The 16,463-nt window shown below is 38.8% G+C and overlaps 1 protein-coding gene across 9 annotated transcripts; it reads left to right on the top strand.

Annotated features, from left to right (window-relative positions):
* Positions 1-816: 816 nt before the first annotated feature.
* Positions 817-15,505, top strand: LOC143879089 (uncharacterized). Of its 9 annotated transcripts, XR_013251114.1 has the most exons (7): positions 817-881; positions 1,367-4,532; positions 13,202-13,259; positions 13,398-13,586; positions 13,676-13,833; positions 15,205-15,303; positions 15,388-15,505. XR_013251114.1 is itself a non-coding variant. In XM_077381294.1 (3 exons), exons 2-3 carry the CDS (start codon positions 1,419-1,421, stop codon positions 13,413-13,415), a joined length of 3,132 nt encoding a protein of 1,043 aa, XP_077237409.1. In that variant the 5' UTR covers positions 817-881; positions 1,367-1,418; the 3' UTR covers positions 13,416-13,566. The 9 variants fall into 9 exon arrangements, 4 of the variants coding, with proteins under 4 accessions (XP_077237409.1, XP_077237399.1, XP_077237405.1 ...); XR_013251118.1 differs by lacking the exons at positions 13,676-13,833; positions 15,205-15,303; positions 15,388-15,505 and adding an exon at positions 7,877-8,071 and having other exon boundaries at positions 1,367-4,628; positions 13,202-13,540; XR_013251122.1 differs by lacking the exons at positions 13,202-13,259; positions 13,676-13,833; positions 15,205-15,303; positions 15,388-15,505 and adding an exon at positions 7,877-8,071 and having other exon boundaries at positions 1,367-4,628; positions 13,398-13,496.
* Positions 15,506-16,463: the final 958 nt, after the last annotated feature.

Here is a 16,463-nt window from a genome sequence, read left to right as displayed (position 1 = left end):
TTGTTAAAAAAATAATTAGAAAGCTAATTGAATATTTACTTCTTAATAATAAGTTGTTTTGATCAGTGATTTTGAAGTATTGAAGGGACATTTAGTGTCCTAATAGGAGGGCATATCACCTTTTCCTTCTCATAATCAATTTTAATAATTTGCAAAGTGCAAATCCCTTTTTTTTTCCCAAAATTAAATTACCTAAATTTAAATCATTTTGCAAATTATAATTAAATGTTTATAATTATTCACATACAACCCACAAATGGGGTATCTAACACTCTTTTCAGTGTTCTTCAACATTCAAAGAATCGCGTGATCCGATAATCCTAACCTTCCCATCCATGGCCTATAAATGGACGGCCAAAAATGAAATCCAACGGATAAATAATCCACCAATTAACAGTATATATGATCAACGGTCTAGATCGTTCAATATCCATTTCTTCTAGAAGCCAACCACGCCCCCCATTTCATACAAGTCATGGTTTTAAATTTCGACCGAAATCCGAGATTTCGGTGGACACCATCACCGAAATGGGCAAAAACCGAAATGGTCATTTATTTCGACCGAAATTTTGGTTTTTCCTAAATTTGACCTAAAAAACCTTTTTTTTTAATATTAATTTAATATTTCACCGAAATTTCGACCGAAAGTACCGAAATTTCGGCCGAAATTTAACATTGAATGAAATATTAGTTTCGGGTTTGGTACCAGATTTCGACCGAAATTTCGAAATTTCAAGGTCCGAAACCGGTACCGAAACCGAAATTTTAAACCTTGCATACAACTACAAAAAGAGAGAAATGAGAAATTTACCGAAGATTTTGGGGATTGCTAATTACAAGTGGCGAACTGAGAAACAAAAGCGGATTTTCCACTCTCACAGGTTTGCTCTACCAAACCTAGAAATTCTGTTCCTCTTTCATTTATTCCTCATCCAAACCCTAATTTTCATCCGTTTCAGCGCTTTCGCACCTTGATTTCTTTGTCTATTGAATAGAAATCTGGTTTGTTTTGGTTAGTTTCTTTTGAATTCTGACGCATTTCTCTATGGATTAGACATGGTTTTTCTTCGATCGAGTTTCATTCTATTCTAGGGTTTTTGTAGTCACCTATTGTGCATTTTTCGGCCATCATTTTATTTTTTAATTACTGCAGCTCTTAGTTTCTGCTTTAATTTCATTCCATTCTAGGGTTTTTGTAGTCACAGATTGTATCATTTTATTGCTTGATCACTGCAGCTCTTAGTTTTGCTCTCATTCCATTTATCTATGGATTAGAAATGGTTTTCGTAGTTTCATTCCATTCTAGGGTTTTTGTAGTCACATATTCTACATTTTCCTCTATCATTTTATTATTTGATTACTGCAGCTGTTAGTTTTGCGTTTGCCTTTGTGGATTTGGAGCAAAAAAATTAGTGGAAATGGAGTTCCCTCCAACTTCTTTGAGCGTGGATTCATTTAACAATGTTGATGTTATGGGCGAGTCTTCGAGGAAATGGAGTTTGGAAAACAACGGAGATGCGTCATCCGATTATCCGTTAAAGTTTAAGCAGCGAAAAGTCTCTGCCATTCGAGATTTCCCAGCTGGTTGTGGGAGATTTGCCATGAAAATGGATGAAAAACCCAGTGAAAATGTTGCCTCTGTCGATAATGCTCAGAACACAACAGTTAAGTTGGTGAGGATTGCTCCTCTAGGATCTGAACCTGTGGAATCATTAGGAGTTTCTGTCGATTCTGAATCACGTGAACTGTCGAGAAGTTTGGACCCAATGGAATTGCCAGACTTGTTGAAAGCTCCAAAACCTGAAATGGTGGAGGAGTTGAAGAGTTTGGGTCCGACAGAATCGCCCGAATTATCTAGAGCTTTAAAAGACGATGCTACAGAGTTTTTGAAGAGTTCTGATCAGACTGAATTGGCAGATGTGTCTAGAAGTTTTGATCAGTCTAAACCGATGGAGATGCCGATTAGTTTGAATCAAATCGAAGCCCTAGATCAACCTCAAATGCCAGTTTCTCTCGGTGAAGCTGCTGATGAACCTCTACCTCCGCCTCCGGGAAGAGTATCTGCAATTCGAGATTTTCCTCCTTTTTGTGGTAGAGATGCTCCACTAGTTGCAATGGAAGAATGCCTGAAAGCCGTGGCTTCTTTCAGAAAGAAAAGTGTGGATGGGTTGCCTCGGGCTGTAAAAATTGACAATGTCAAGGGAAATTCAATAGGGAACGATACTGACCGAATTGGGAAGAAAGTTCAAGTTGGAGATTCTCTTGTGAGGAAGTCGGATGTTGCTGATAAAAAAGAACTAGTTAAATTTAAATCTCCTTTTAGGAGTAGTGTCATTGGGGATGATACTGATGAAGTGAGTGACAGAGTACATAATAGAGCTAAGTTGAAAGGGGTGCACAAGAAAGAACTCCATGAAAAAAGTCTGGACAGGGCTGCACACGATAGTAAGTCATATCAATCAGGGGCAACACCTCAATATATAAGTAAAAAACCTTACCTAGAAAGCGAAAATTTGGAAGGGAAAGTGGGCAAGGAATATCAGAAACACTCCGAGGACAAGAGTTACATGAGAAAGTTAATGGGGGGTTCAGAAGATAAAAAGAGGGTTAGAAATCAATTTCAAGGAGAAGAGTCTATGGGTTTGGATTCTTTTGGTGATAGGATTTTCGTGCAGGCTCTGATGGCTGCACCAAATTGTCTATGGAGGCAGGGAAAGAGGCTTTCTAATTCCTCTCCTTTTGTGGGTAAACAAAAGGTAAGGAAGGAAAAAATTTTTGTGGATGACTTACAAAAGTCTGTTTCTAAGAGAAAGGACAAAGGCAGTTTAAGAAAAACTGAACACAACAAACTGTCTCCTATCGGAAAGACTGATTCCGAGCACAAGAATGAAGGGGTTGGCAAGGATGATGAAGATTCTCTATCATTTGGCGAGGAAGATGACGAAAATGCACTCATTGTTCACAAATCAAAGGACTCAGGCGTGAGCTTGTTTCCATTTGGTCTGGCTGGTCCCTACAGCAAGGGTGATGACCATGAAGAAATTGTCACCCGTAACAAAGTCAGAGAGACTCTACGTCTGTTTCAGGCAATCTACAGGAAGCTCTTGCAAGAAGAGGAAGCAAAGTCAAGGGAACAAGAGCACAAAAAGCGAATTGATCTAGCAGCTACTAAGCTTCTGAAAGAGAAAAATAAATGGGTAAACACTGGTAAGTCTATCTTGGGGATTGTGCCTGGAGTTGAAGTTGGTGATGAATTTCACTACAGGGTGGAGCTTGCTATTATTGGCCTTCATCGTCCATTTCAGAGCGGTATAGATTACTTAAATGAAGGGGGGGAAATTTGGGCTACTAGTATTGTAGCTTCTGGGGGTTATGCTGATGAGATGGACAGTTCTGATGTCCTGATATATTCTGGTCAAGGAGGAAATCCTGTGGGTGGAGATAAGAAACCTGAGGATCAAAAACTTGTGCGTGGAAATCTGGCACTGAAGAACAGTATGGATGCGCGAAAACCCGTGAGGGTCATTCATGGATTTAAAGAACTACTTAAAGGCAGTGATTCCCTGGATACGAGGGCAAAGTCAATATCGACATTCATGTATGACGGACTATATTTAGTTGAGAACTTTTGGAAAGAACAAGGGCGTCATGGTTGTTCTGTTTTTAAGTTCCAGTTGAGAAGAATACCGGGACAACCAGAGCTTGCTATGAAAGAAGTCAAGAAGTCTAAAAAATTGAAAGTACGCCCAGGTCTTTGCGTAGCTGATATTTCTCAGGGAAATGAGAAGATGCCCATTTGCGCTGTTAATAACATAGATGATGAGCGCCCGTTGCCATTCAAATACATAACCAAGATAATATATCCTTCATGGTATAACCCAACTCCTCCTAAGGGTTGTGACTGCACTGATGGATGCTCAGATTCTAAAAAGTGTTTCTGTGCCTATAAAAATGGAGGGGAGTTTCCTTTCAACTACAGTGGTGCTATTGTGGAAGCGAAGCCACTTGTTTACGAGTGTGGTCCTTCTTGCAAGTGTCCTCCATCTTGCCCTAACAGAGTCAGCCAGCATGGGATCAAATTTCAACTAGAGATCTTCAAGACCGAATCAAGGGGGTGGGGAGTCAGATCCCTTATTTCTATTCCATCTGGCAGTTTCATATGTGAATATACGGGAGAACTGCTCCAAGATACTGAGGCGGAACAAAGGACTGGTAATGATGAATATTTGTTTGATATTGGGCATAACTACAATGACCATGCACTTTGGGATGGACTCTCAACGCTTATACCACCTGACCTACAATCAAGTGCTTTTTGCGAAGTCGTTGAGGATGTGGGCTTCACCATAGATGCAGTTGAATATGGCAGTGTGGGAAGATTTATCAATCATAGTTGTTCTCCTAACCTCTATGCTCAGAATCTCCTTTATGATCATGATGACAAGAGAATGCCTCACATAATGCTCTTTGCTGCTGAGAATATCCCCCCTTTACAGGAGTTAACGTACCACTACAATTACACAGTAGACCAGGTTCGTGATTCCAATGGCAATATAAAAAGGAAAAACTGCTACTGTGGTTCTCATGAGTGCACTGGCAGGCTCTACTGAGAATGGACCTTTTGAATGGTATTGAGAGTGGGTCTTTTTTTGTGTCCGTAGAAAATTTGCCTTTGTTCATCATGCATTGAAGCTGCTAATATCATCTATGGCATTAATTGATTACTTGTTACAGTTTGTCTTACACCAGAGCATTATCTACTAGCCACGATATTATGCTTTTAGCTACTAGTTGTTATTGCGTCTACAGTTGTCCCTAACAGCTTTATATTGTTCTACTCTTAAGTGGTATCAATACAATACATATGCTTATTTCAAGTATCATTTGTGCATTTTGTTTACTGGAACCGTCGGAGTGTGCCATTTCCTTTATCCTGCATTGGATTTGGTAGAGGGATTTTGTTCGTGTACATCTAATGATAAGAATCCATTAAGAACATGCCTTAGTTGTTAACCTTTCGTCTCATGGGGCAAGTGTGGTCACATCCACAGGTGTGATTACGTACTGAAAAAGGAGTTTGACAAGCTTGATTGTGTACTCTTTGGGAGCTTTCAATTTTATTCCTTTGCTGGAAATGTCTTAGGAAATGTATAAGGTCCCTGTCATGAATTTATGTATATCAACAATTGCAATTCTCAGGAAGCCTTGACTCACCCAACTAGAATATGGCCTCAACTTAGTTATCATTTTCGTTCTGTTTCGTCTGGGATTCCGGAACAGAAACAACAACACCCCCCCCCCAACACACACACACACACACACACACACACACACACACGAACACTTCGTCCCATATTTCACCCCATTTTTTCATGCTTGTCCGAAACAGGACGAAATGCCCTGTTTCATCCGAAGTGGGGCGTTTCATCATGTTTTGTCTGAAACAGGGCGAAATGCCCAGTTTCGAACTAAACACACCTTTTTTCAGAAAAATTACCGCAATGCCCCCAAAACGGCTTTTTTTTGTTGTCTAGTTTTCTAGTTTTGACCGTTTTATAGCTGTTGGAAGGGTATTTTGCATCCTTTTCTATTTACAAGTGCTTACACCTCTATATAAACCCAGCTAAGCCTTATTATCTACTTCTTCAATTTCACTTACATTTACTATTCTCTACTACTTCCTTCAACTCCCCACTATTCTCTACTATATTCATCTACTTTCTTCTATAGCAATCTCTTCTAAACTGCTACTTCCAAGCTTGTACTCCAAACCAAAGGCTTCTACTTCAAAGGCTTCAAAGTACTAGTCTACTCTGCTACTCTTCTACTCCAAAGGCGTCAAGTGAAGGCTCCTAAGTCAACTTCAAAGGCTTCAAGTGAAGTGAAAGCTTCTAGTCCAAAGGAAGGCTTCTACTTCATTTCTTCACAATTCACAATCGTACCCGGGTAACATACATATACATTTACATATTCAAAGAGGTAACTCGGTATACTTTACTTTTATTCTATTTCATTTGAATTAAATTTGAAAAACAATATGAGTTCGGGACCTTCTGGAGGAGCCTACTCCATTGGCCTCGCACCCGCTAGATCGGATGACCCGATATGGGATTATGGTTTCATGGTATCGGGCCAACGAAACAAAGTAGTTTTTTTTTTTTTTTTTTTGTGATGAAGTTATATCAGGTAGAGTTATAACCTGATTAAAAGAACATCTAGTGGGTGTTCTTGGTGAAGCAACATCATGTAAAAAGATAAATCCTGATGTCAAATGGAGAATGGGGTAGCTCTTAGAAGAAAAGAAAAAAGAAAAAGCTCGGAAAAACATAGTTAGAGCAGAGGTAGGTAATCTGTATGAAACACCACAGCAACAATCAGAAGAAGTTGATATAATTAGGTCACCTATGAGTCGGCGTAAGGGAAAAAGAAGTTGCAGCAGAAGCAAGTGGGAAGGGGAAAAAGAGGAGTATCACAATGGGTTGAACTAATTTTTTGCACCACGAACAACCCCTGGATTCCAGCCAAGCATTAGAAGTGCTTTGGCAACGAAAGAAACAGTAAATCGGGCAGGCATGACAGTCGGCATGCTTTTCTACGATGCCAACCTGTCTTTTAATGTTGGCATATGTTTGATGTTGTAAATGCCGTAGGATCAGGTTATGAGGCACATTCTTTTCACAATTTAAGAGGGCCGTTATTAAAAAAAAAAAGTGGAGGTACACAACTACTTCGCAAAAGTTCAGATGTTATGGAAATTCAGTGGTGGTAGACTTTTAGCATTATGGCCGATGGATGGACAAACACTAAACAACGTTTCCTAATAAACTTTGTAGTATACTGCCCTCCATTAATACACCTGGCATAGTGAAGAATGGATATGCATTATTCAATATTTTTTATTCAATACTTTTAGAAGTAGGTTCGAGAATATCGTGTAGTTTATAACTAATAGTGAGCCTAGTTATAAAGCTATATGCAAAATATTAGAAATTAAATATGACACCTTCTATCAGACTCCGTGCGCAACCCATTGTTTAGATCTAATATTAGATCACGTGGTCAAAACGGATTTGTTTCCAATGGGAGGGACTTGGGTTGTCTTGCGTGTTACGTGGACTAGATTTGCAATAAATTTCTTAAGCATACGGAGTCTGATGTTTAATTAGAAATCACTTCAACAAATGATTGTGTAACGAGTATTGTGCTAGTAGGTATGTCAGACACTCATTGAGAGAAGTTATAATTTCTATCTTATTGGACATTTCTTTTTGGGTCAACTGTAGGTATATTTTGAACATCAGCGATCCTTTATTGAGAGTGCTCCGCTTGGTATACCGGCAAGACAGACCGGCAATAGACTATCTATATGAGGCCATGTATAGGGACCAAAAAACTATAAAGGCTATATTAAACAATAAAAAATCAGAGCAGTTGCCCCTCTGGAGAGTTATTGACCATAGATGGGATAATCAACTTCATAGTCCTCTCCATGTAGCGGGATACTTTCTTAACCATGCTTTCTTTTTTAGTCCTACCTTCTCTAGGCACAATGAAGTCACCAAAGGCTTGGTGGATTGCGTCAATAGATTAGTAGCTGATGAAGGTACACAGGACACCATCACCGCTCAAATTGAGGAGTATTGCAGGTGTCCGATCAGTTTAGAATGGCGATGACAATCCTCAACCGAGCTAAGTTGGGGCCATGTACATTGATTTGTTCCTTTTATCAAGTTTATTTCATTTAAATTTTCAATAAGTAATGCTTAAATATTTGTTATTGTACAGTTGGGGCCATGTACATTGATTTGTTCCTTTTATCAAGTTTATTTCATTTAAATTTTCAATAAGTAATGCTTAAATATTTGTTATTGTACAGTTGCATGGTGGAATAAGTTCAGAAACAAAGCTTTGCTATCAGAATTTTCAGTCAAAACTGTAGCGTGACTTGGATGTGAATGGAATTGAGTACTTTCAAACACATCCACTCCTCAAAGAGACGGGTTGGAGCATCAGAGATTAGATATTAGATGACCTGGTATTTGTCCATTACAACCTCAAGTTTCTAGAAAAGGTATATTAATTGTAGCTAATGTTCTCACCTCTTAAGCTTCACTAGTTAAACTCACTTTTTTATGACATAGGATATCCACACCCAATTTTTAGGGCGGGACTATTTCCTACGGATGCGCGCAATCACTAGTTAAACTCATTTGAGTTGGGCAATTTTTTTTTCAGGGACTTACACAGAAAATCTTCAACCACCCACCTAGTATAGATCACCTTGATGTTATGATTGATTGGATTGCAAAAGATGACCCTGTTGTTTTCACACCAGATATGATGATATAGGTTGAGAAAAATGTTGAAGAGCCTGCTAGAGTTGCTGGGACGACTAAGATGAGGATGTCGATGATGTTCTTAGAGATGCTGGTGGTGACCATGAAGAGGGTTACTACTCGATTGATTACGATGACCCTGTTTATGAGAGCCCTTAGGGGGATTCAGGAGATGATAGTTGACTGATTGCGTGATGAGATCTAATTTGGAGATGTATTTCGTAATTTTTTTGATGTATTGTGCTAAATTTAGTTTTTAAGTAATAAAGAGTTTTTTTTTAATATTTAGTTCATATGACTATTTCTTATATTTTTTAGCAATTTTGGATTTTTTGATTTTTTTTCATATTTTAACTATTAAAACAATTCCTGCCGTCATACCGTCTTTTCCAAAATGAAACGCCGAAGCATTCTGTTCCAATGGGCAAAACGAAACGGCAAACGAAAAATAATCGATAACCAAGGCCCTCAATATTTATGTCATTGTCCTTGTCTCTCTGTGTTTTTTTTGAATGGCAACCTTTTATTAAAAGAAGGCAAAGCCCGAGGGACCGAGATGGTCAGATACAAGCCAAAGCCAGGAAAATGAGAAAGGAAAAAAGAAGAAAAGGACAAAAATTATAATAAAAAAACCCTCAAGGAAGAAGATGGTCAAAATGATCGAAAGAAGTCTTCTCAACACTCCCGAGCGAGCCAACCCGCCTTAGAGTTTGCTGATCTCCTAGATCTCTTAACACACTGGAAAATGAAATTGTGACCCTCTATCTCGTTGAAAATTTCTTCTATCAAATTAGCAAATCTCCACGGGAGATAATTGACCTTACTTAGCGACCTTATCATATTCAGAGAGTCTCCCCTTCTACAGTGATTCTTTCTAGATCTCAAACCTCCACCAATTGGATCCCATGAAGGAGGGCAAGCACTTCTACTTCATTGGAGTCTTTCACCCCAATTGGGCCAAAGAAAACCCACTTGGTGACTCCAAAATCGTCCCTCAGAAGGCTCCCACCCTTGCTGGGCATGGATTACTAAGGCTAGATCCATCAAAATTAAGCTTCATTTGGTTGGGGCTAGGAGATCCATCTAGGAGAAGGAGTGTTCCCCACTTCATTACTGTTTTGAGTCTCTTTCCACGCTCTATGACTGGTGGATTATGAGACTTTTTTTAATTAGAGAAGGGTGCTCGCCCATAACTATCAAAGACACGATAAGCTGATAAATAGAAGTAGACTCTTTCGACTCACTTGTTGAAATTCGTCTGTTTCTTTCCTTCCATACCGATCATCACACTGCTATAAGAGCTTAAGACCATAAGGTTTTTTCCAAGGTTGCCAGAGCGGGAATTGAAACGGGAATCGAAAGCGGGAAACGAAGGCTCCCAGGGAAGAATCCTGCTCAAGGTTGCCAGAGCGGGAATCGAAACGGGAATCGAATGCTCCCAGGGAAGAATCCTGCTTCTTTGGTTTTTTCCCTTTTGGCAAAGGGGCGAAATTTCAGCACACCAGCAAATCAGCTTCCTTATTTGGGAAAACACAAGACATGACAAACAAATTAAGGATGTCGCTCCAGATTGTGTTGGTCATCATGCAATGAATAAAAATATGATCTATAGACTCCCCCGCATCAAGGCAAAGATAACAATGTTCCACTATGAGAACCTTGCGATTACAAAGGTTTTAAATTTCGGTTTCGGTTTCAATTTCGGTCGGCATAGAAACAGAAACATTTCGGTTTTGGTGGAAATTTCGTTGGAAATCTTGTAAAATCACGGAAACGTATGGAAATGTATGCAAATGATGAATTTTTTTAATCTTGATAATGAAATTTTTTAAGATGAAAGTACAATGACTAGTCTCCCCCTTAAGGACCCCAACTCTTTGTCAATACCACAGAGTTACGAGGTAATATTGGTCCCTTGCTGATATCATATGACATCCCATCCAAAAGATATGGTTGCTTTGTTGTGCAATTCAATGATGTTGCCTACCAAATATCATTCTCTCCATTAATGAAATGAAATGAAACGAAATGCAAACAATAATATTTTTTCCATTTTTTGTCGTTCCAACCATTTCGGTTGTTTCGGGGAAATTTCGGAGAAATTTAGAACCATGGCGATTACGCAGATGATCTACAGTTAAGATATTGTTAAGGAAAGTTGTCCAGCCAAAAGGACAAACCTTAGGAGGTGATGAAATCTACCAAATTTTGACGACCGGCGAGGGTAGCAATGTTGGGGTGAGATATACATAACATGGAGGAGTGGACCGTAAAATTCCCATCTCAAGCCTTAGTCTAGATCTTCGGAAATTCAATCAAAGAAAGTTCGAACCGAAAGGGAGAAGGACGTCTATCTGGAATTGGATGTCTTATCATTCAAAAAGAAAAGAAAAAGAAATTTATATGCTTTTGAGATCCAGTCATTATCCCCTTGGACTTTGAACTCCAAATTATCTACATATAGGCGATGCCTGATTTGTTATGTTGATTTGACACAGTAGCTTCTGTTTTAGAGCGTGGCTGAAGGTGTACGGTGTTGTGGGTGTTATTTGGGATCTTGGTGGAAATGCTACCTTTTTCCCTATCAAATTTTAGCTATCCTTGTCAAAGTTTTAAGATTACAGTACGATGGGTGAGTCATCTTGAATAACTAATGGCACTTGCTGCTAAAGTTCTTAAAGTATTTGGGGTTCAACCCAGAAGAATATTGGCGAGCATGTAGATGCAGCAAAAGAATCTTGATTGTTGCCCTACTCTACTTACTGTACAATTTGAAAGGTAACGGAATATGAGGCAAGAGAGTTAAACTGCTAAAATGGTTTTATGACATTAATGTTGCATTTGCCACATTATAGCTATTGATCTCTCCACTAATTCACTGAATTTAGCTTTAGCTTGAAAATATTTTTCCAATGCTATTTTTTATTACTTTTGTTGTCTAAAGTGTCTTATTAGTAACTTTATTGATGGGGACATCAACGAAGGAGGAGGATTTAAAGTTTACAAGTGAAGAAAGAATCATGGGAAGGGCGATGACTGATTTTTGCATGAGAGATGGACGTTCACATATGCCACATATACCACATGTGTTGTGCCACGTATACCACATGTGTTGTGCCACATGGCATCCACTCTATGTTGACATTTTTTCTTTTAATTGTTTTTTTATTATTTACTTTATATTTTCGTTATTTTATTTGCAGTATTTTTTTAGGGCATCAAATCTTGTTCTTTTGAGCTGATTTTGGTATTTTTAGAAAGGTTTTTCGATTATCTATCTAAAGAGCCCAAGATTACGCGATTTGGACTTGATTTGGCTAAGTTATAGGCAGTTTTAGAATATGGTAAGGGTCTATTACGGGATTTACTATTTTAGGTAAGTTTTAGTCAAGGTTTTATTTATGTTATTTTAGATGGACGGCTATGATTAGTTGCTTAGGTATTAAGTTAGCTTTTAGGGTTTCTTTTCTTATAAATATATTTTATGTAAGCATTGTAATGCACTTTTGACTATTGAATAAGGAATTAAAGTTTTTTTTGCAAAAGAAGCTATTGAAGCTTGGAGCTTCTTCTTGTCTCTCTTCTTGTGGCTTGGAGCCATTCTTCTCAATCCCTTCTCATCTTCCCACTTCTGTTCTCCTCTCAAATCAGCCACAAACAAGTAAGTTATTAGTTCTTCAATTTTTGTGTGTTCTTGAACCTAAAATACAAAAACCCAAAATCCAAATATCTCCTACATCGTTTAAGATCTTATCTTGAAACTTTGAAGGACTTATTTTGGGATTAAACCTTAGCCATAGCAATCAAAATTCATAGTTTTACAACCTTTTTCGAGGCCAATCAAAATTTCACACCTTTCAAGCCCCAAAACTTGCTTTTGGAAATTAAAGGCGTAATCGGCCAATGTAGCAGCCCCCTAAACCTGAAAATCTGATTTCTTTCATCATTTAAACCTATTATCTTTCAACCCACAGCAGTTTACCCAGAATTTCCAGATCTGTCCAAATTACCAAAATACCCTTTTGGCCTAAATTAGACCGATTTGACCCCGTTTTGTTGCTGCAGAAATTTATTAATGTTTTTCATTGGATTATTGCTAATTTCTCATCAAAATAAAGTTTAATTCATAGGTTTCGGTACTGTTTTAATTATTCTACTTGGTCGCACGTTTAAAACCCCATTTTAGCCTAATTTTGCCCTTAACTAGTTACCCGAAGGACCCTTTAACTGTCGACTAATTTGTTTAAGGTTTATTTCATGCTAATTGTGTTCTTTCTCATTATTTAATGCAAATTTAAGCCGCTGTTGTCCGCCAATTAATTCTGCCTTAAATCAACCCTAGTTAGCCAGTAGGTGTCTTTAGCCTCGTAAGAGTAAGCCCTAAACTTTTCTATAACCCATTATCCCATTCGGAGTGTAGGATTTTCCCTCGTTTAGGGATTGTCCTGCATCATTTATTATGGATTGTTGCGTTTGTTTTCTGTGGTTCAATGATCAATACACAGAATTCTAGAAAAACGACATGAGTAATCACCTTTTATATTGCTTTGCAGTTGGTGTTACATGGGATTGGGAATTCAGATCTTTATTTCCATGATCAATTTGTTTTCCTACTTGATTTTACTTGGTTTACTTTTTTTCTCTATCACTTTTTAGGATTTGAATGTGTTTCATTAACTTAGATGAAATAAGATACTTATGTTTGATCTTACGGGTGTCAAATATCTGACCAAGTTAGCTGTTTGTTTAAGAGGATTTTGACCCTTGCAAAAGGTTCAAAGGTGGTAATATTATATATAACACAGTAGGCTCTTGTTGGGTTTCTATTCTGGTGGCTCATCATGCCAATTCTTTCTTTCTTTTAGGAAGGCAAAGTGTCAGATCTACCAGCTGTTCTGCCAGAACTGCCACCATTTAAGCAAGGTGGCTTCATGACATTGTTATTGTGATAAAATTCCACTGTCCGCACAACAATTTTTCTAGCTCATATTTGGACGGATACCTTCAGTTCTGATGGGTCCTGGGGTACATAATTAACACATTATTTCTTGCCTCTACTAGGAGAGAACCATCTGTTGACTCTCCTAGTCCTCGGTGGGCTATCGTTCAACATGGACAGTGGAACTCCCAAACTGTTACGGTGGAACTATCACTACTTAATTTTACCTAGAATGACAGAAGAGAGGGAGAAAACTTGTGCAATGTGTTTCCAGACTTTCCACTTCTGAGATGTTTAATGGTATCTGACAGGTAAGACATGTTTTGCTCTTGAATGATTTTGATAGCATTCGATGTAAGAGTTAGATGCGTGTTGACACCTTGAATTATCTTCTTGACAGTATTCCATCTCTACCCCAATCACCATAGCACCACCTCTCTGTTAGATGGAGACACTTTGGACCCGGCGATTCAACAAACCATATAGGAAGTTACCTATTTGAGGAGATGGAGCTTGATTCTACAGTCGGCCAAGCAATCAAATTAGTTAGGTCATAAGGTATGCTCTGGGAGATCCTCATACCTCAAAATATTGGGGAAACTTGGTTTTGTGTATGCTCCAATATAGCAGGCTGAGAATTCATGCATTTGGACTTGTTCTTTGTTTAGTTATATCCTTATGCATTACTTTAGGCCCTGTTTGGATTGCAGGAATTTTCTGGAAAAGTTTGGAAAATAAAAAACTTCTCCAAAATTTCTTGGCTTCTCATTTTTTTATTACACATGAAAAAAATTAGCTTGAACCCCAGCTGATCAAGTTTTATCCAGAGAGACCTTCAATTTATAGTGATATCCCTCTAATTAAGTCATAACCATATTATTTCCTTCTAAATTGTGGAAACGAAAAAATTCTTGGGAATTTTTTTTCTGAAGAAATAGTTTTCCTGCAATCCAAAGAGCTTTAGTCTCTTATTCTCTTTGTGATGGAAGCAGGGGAGTCTTTAGGATTGCTAGGGGTGTGGTGCCCGTGTGCTCTTCTTGGAGGTGCTGCTTTTGCTCAAATGGTTCATGAGGAAATTTCCTCAAAATATAGGTGGTTTAATTCTGGGTGTTACAGCAATTGACCTATGCACTTTGTGGTCATGTCAGAAATCTGGCGAATGATTCCATAGTTGTCAATTATATTTCGATTGTCTTTTTGTTGACTTTCTAACAATAGAAAACAGTCTAGAAGTTGGATTTTGATGGGAGTTCCACGAAAAAACTAGGTGTCGATGGGCCTCTTGGGTCAGCTATGATGCCACTAGGGAAATTATTACTTGATCTTGGAGCCAGTTACATCAGCTGACAGCACATTGGTGGAGCCAAAGCCCTTGTAATTTCTCCACAGATAAACCTCATCTTCCATTAGATAGATGCAGACTCGCTCGATACAATTTGGTGAATCAACCATGAGTTCCCTCAACCTTGGCATCTAAGCATCGTCTCCTGATAAAATCTTTGACATCTTGAATTTCGTTTGGTTTTTAATGTCTCAGATGATCTCAAGCAAGCAAATAATAATAAAAGATCGGTATAATGTGCTTAAAGAAAGAATTTTAAGGTCAGACCTGGTTCGAGTTATGGGATTTCCTCATGCTAATTGTTATCTTTTTCCTCTAATAATATCTCTTATTATAATCATCGACAAAAGTATATCATTAGAAAACTAACATTGTTGTTTTAATTTTCATCCTCCTAAGAGCATAATTTTTTTTCATTGCAGAGCATAATTTTTTTTTCATCGCTGATACGTAATATTGAACTGTGACAATCTGATCATATTAAAGTTTTAGCAGTAGAAAGAGTATGTACTGATAGCAGAATGATACTTTCTCAAGATCATCATCTATGAATGGAATTCTTGTTTGCACTTGATTTTGGAGAGCAGGTCTCAGAGCGAAGATTGCAATAGTAGTGCAAGGACATTGCGGCTAAATGTCTTGCGAGAACGTGGAGTTTAGCCTGAGAGCGGATCTCTGTTTTCCAGGTTAGACAAGTTGGTTTTAATCTGGATAGGTTTCTGATTCAAGTAGGAAGAACTTATGCATCAGACATGATTGGTGCCTTGTAGGTCCATCAAGAGCGGCCCAGTTTTTAGGGATGCAAGTTGGGCTGAGTCGGGTTGACTCAAGGCGGCCAAGCTGCTAAAAATTGAATTGGAATCAACCCAAACCAGATCCAATTTTATGGTATAAGCTCAACCTGAATTCCCAAAATCTACCCGAGTTGCACCCCTACCAGTTTTGTTGTTACTAGCCAAGTGTCACGTGGCCATTTCGTCCAGTGCTGTTCGCATGGCCTATGGCCCGTGACTTGGTCTATCAATGTAATATGTAAGACTCATGCCTATGTACATGGTGTAGTGAGGACGTAGTTGGTATTAAAATCCATCTCGTCTCGTCTCGTTGCGTCTTCAAAAGTCGTTGTTTATAGCACCTTTGGTCGTCACTGGTGGTTAAGGGGGTTGGTAGCTAAAGCTCTTTACCCTGAGATCTTGGTTGGCCATCGAGGGGTGCATTGCTAGTGCATATCCTAGCAGGGATTCCATTCTAGTCAACGGGTGATCGGGGACCCTTAGGAGTTGTAGACCTTTTGGCATGATCCTATTGTAACTTGTTTTGGAATCATCAATAAAGCTTAACATTTGCCTACTCGTGTGCCCTATTGCTTTGTGTGTGTTTGGAAACTTAGCACTCCATTTGTGTTTGTTTTGTAGGTTTGATTCTCATAACCTTGCTAGGCTTACTTGCTTGTTGTGAGGCAACGCAAGTGCCGCACGGACCTCAATCCCAAACCAAAGGTCCGTGACAGTTGGTATCAGAGCGGAAGTTCCTACCTACATTCAGAAATGGCGAAGAATAATGCTACCCAAACACTTCCTCCGGAGTCTAGTTAGGTCCATGATGAGCAAGACCCAATACCGGTGCGAAGTACAAGAGAACGGATTGCTGGTGTTGAGGAAAGGGTGACAGCGGTAGAGCAACAACAGTTCAATCTTGCCGAATTGACAGAAGGCCTTGGTGTGGAGACCAAGGACATGATAGAAGAGGTAGAAGAGCGAGTCCATGCTCTTGCTGAGTTATTGAATCAGGCCGCGATGGAGGATCTTCGAAAGCAAGTTGAGACCCTCACTGGCCAGGTGAATTT

This window comes from Tasmannia lanceolata, unplaced genomic scaffold, assembly GCF_043159265.1.
Source record: "Tasmannia lanceolata isolate RefF3 unplaced genomic scaffold, GAP_Taslan_0.1 ptg000002l, whole genome shotgun sequence".
NCBI classification, from domain to species: domain Eukaryota; kingdom Viridiplantae; phylum Streptophyta; class Magnoliopsida; order Canellales; family Winteraceae; genus Tasmannia; species Tasmannia lanceolata.
This window is presented reverse-complemented; position numbering and strand designations above follow the sequence as displayed.

Coding starts and splice junctions, on each gene's coding strand:
- LOC143879089 (XM_077381284.1), top strand. CDS start 1,419: ATGGAGTTCCCTCCAACTTCTTTGAGCGTGGATTCATTTAACAATGTT.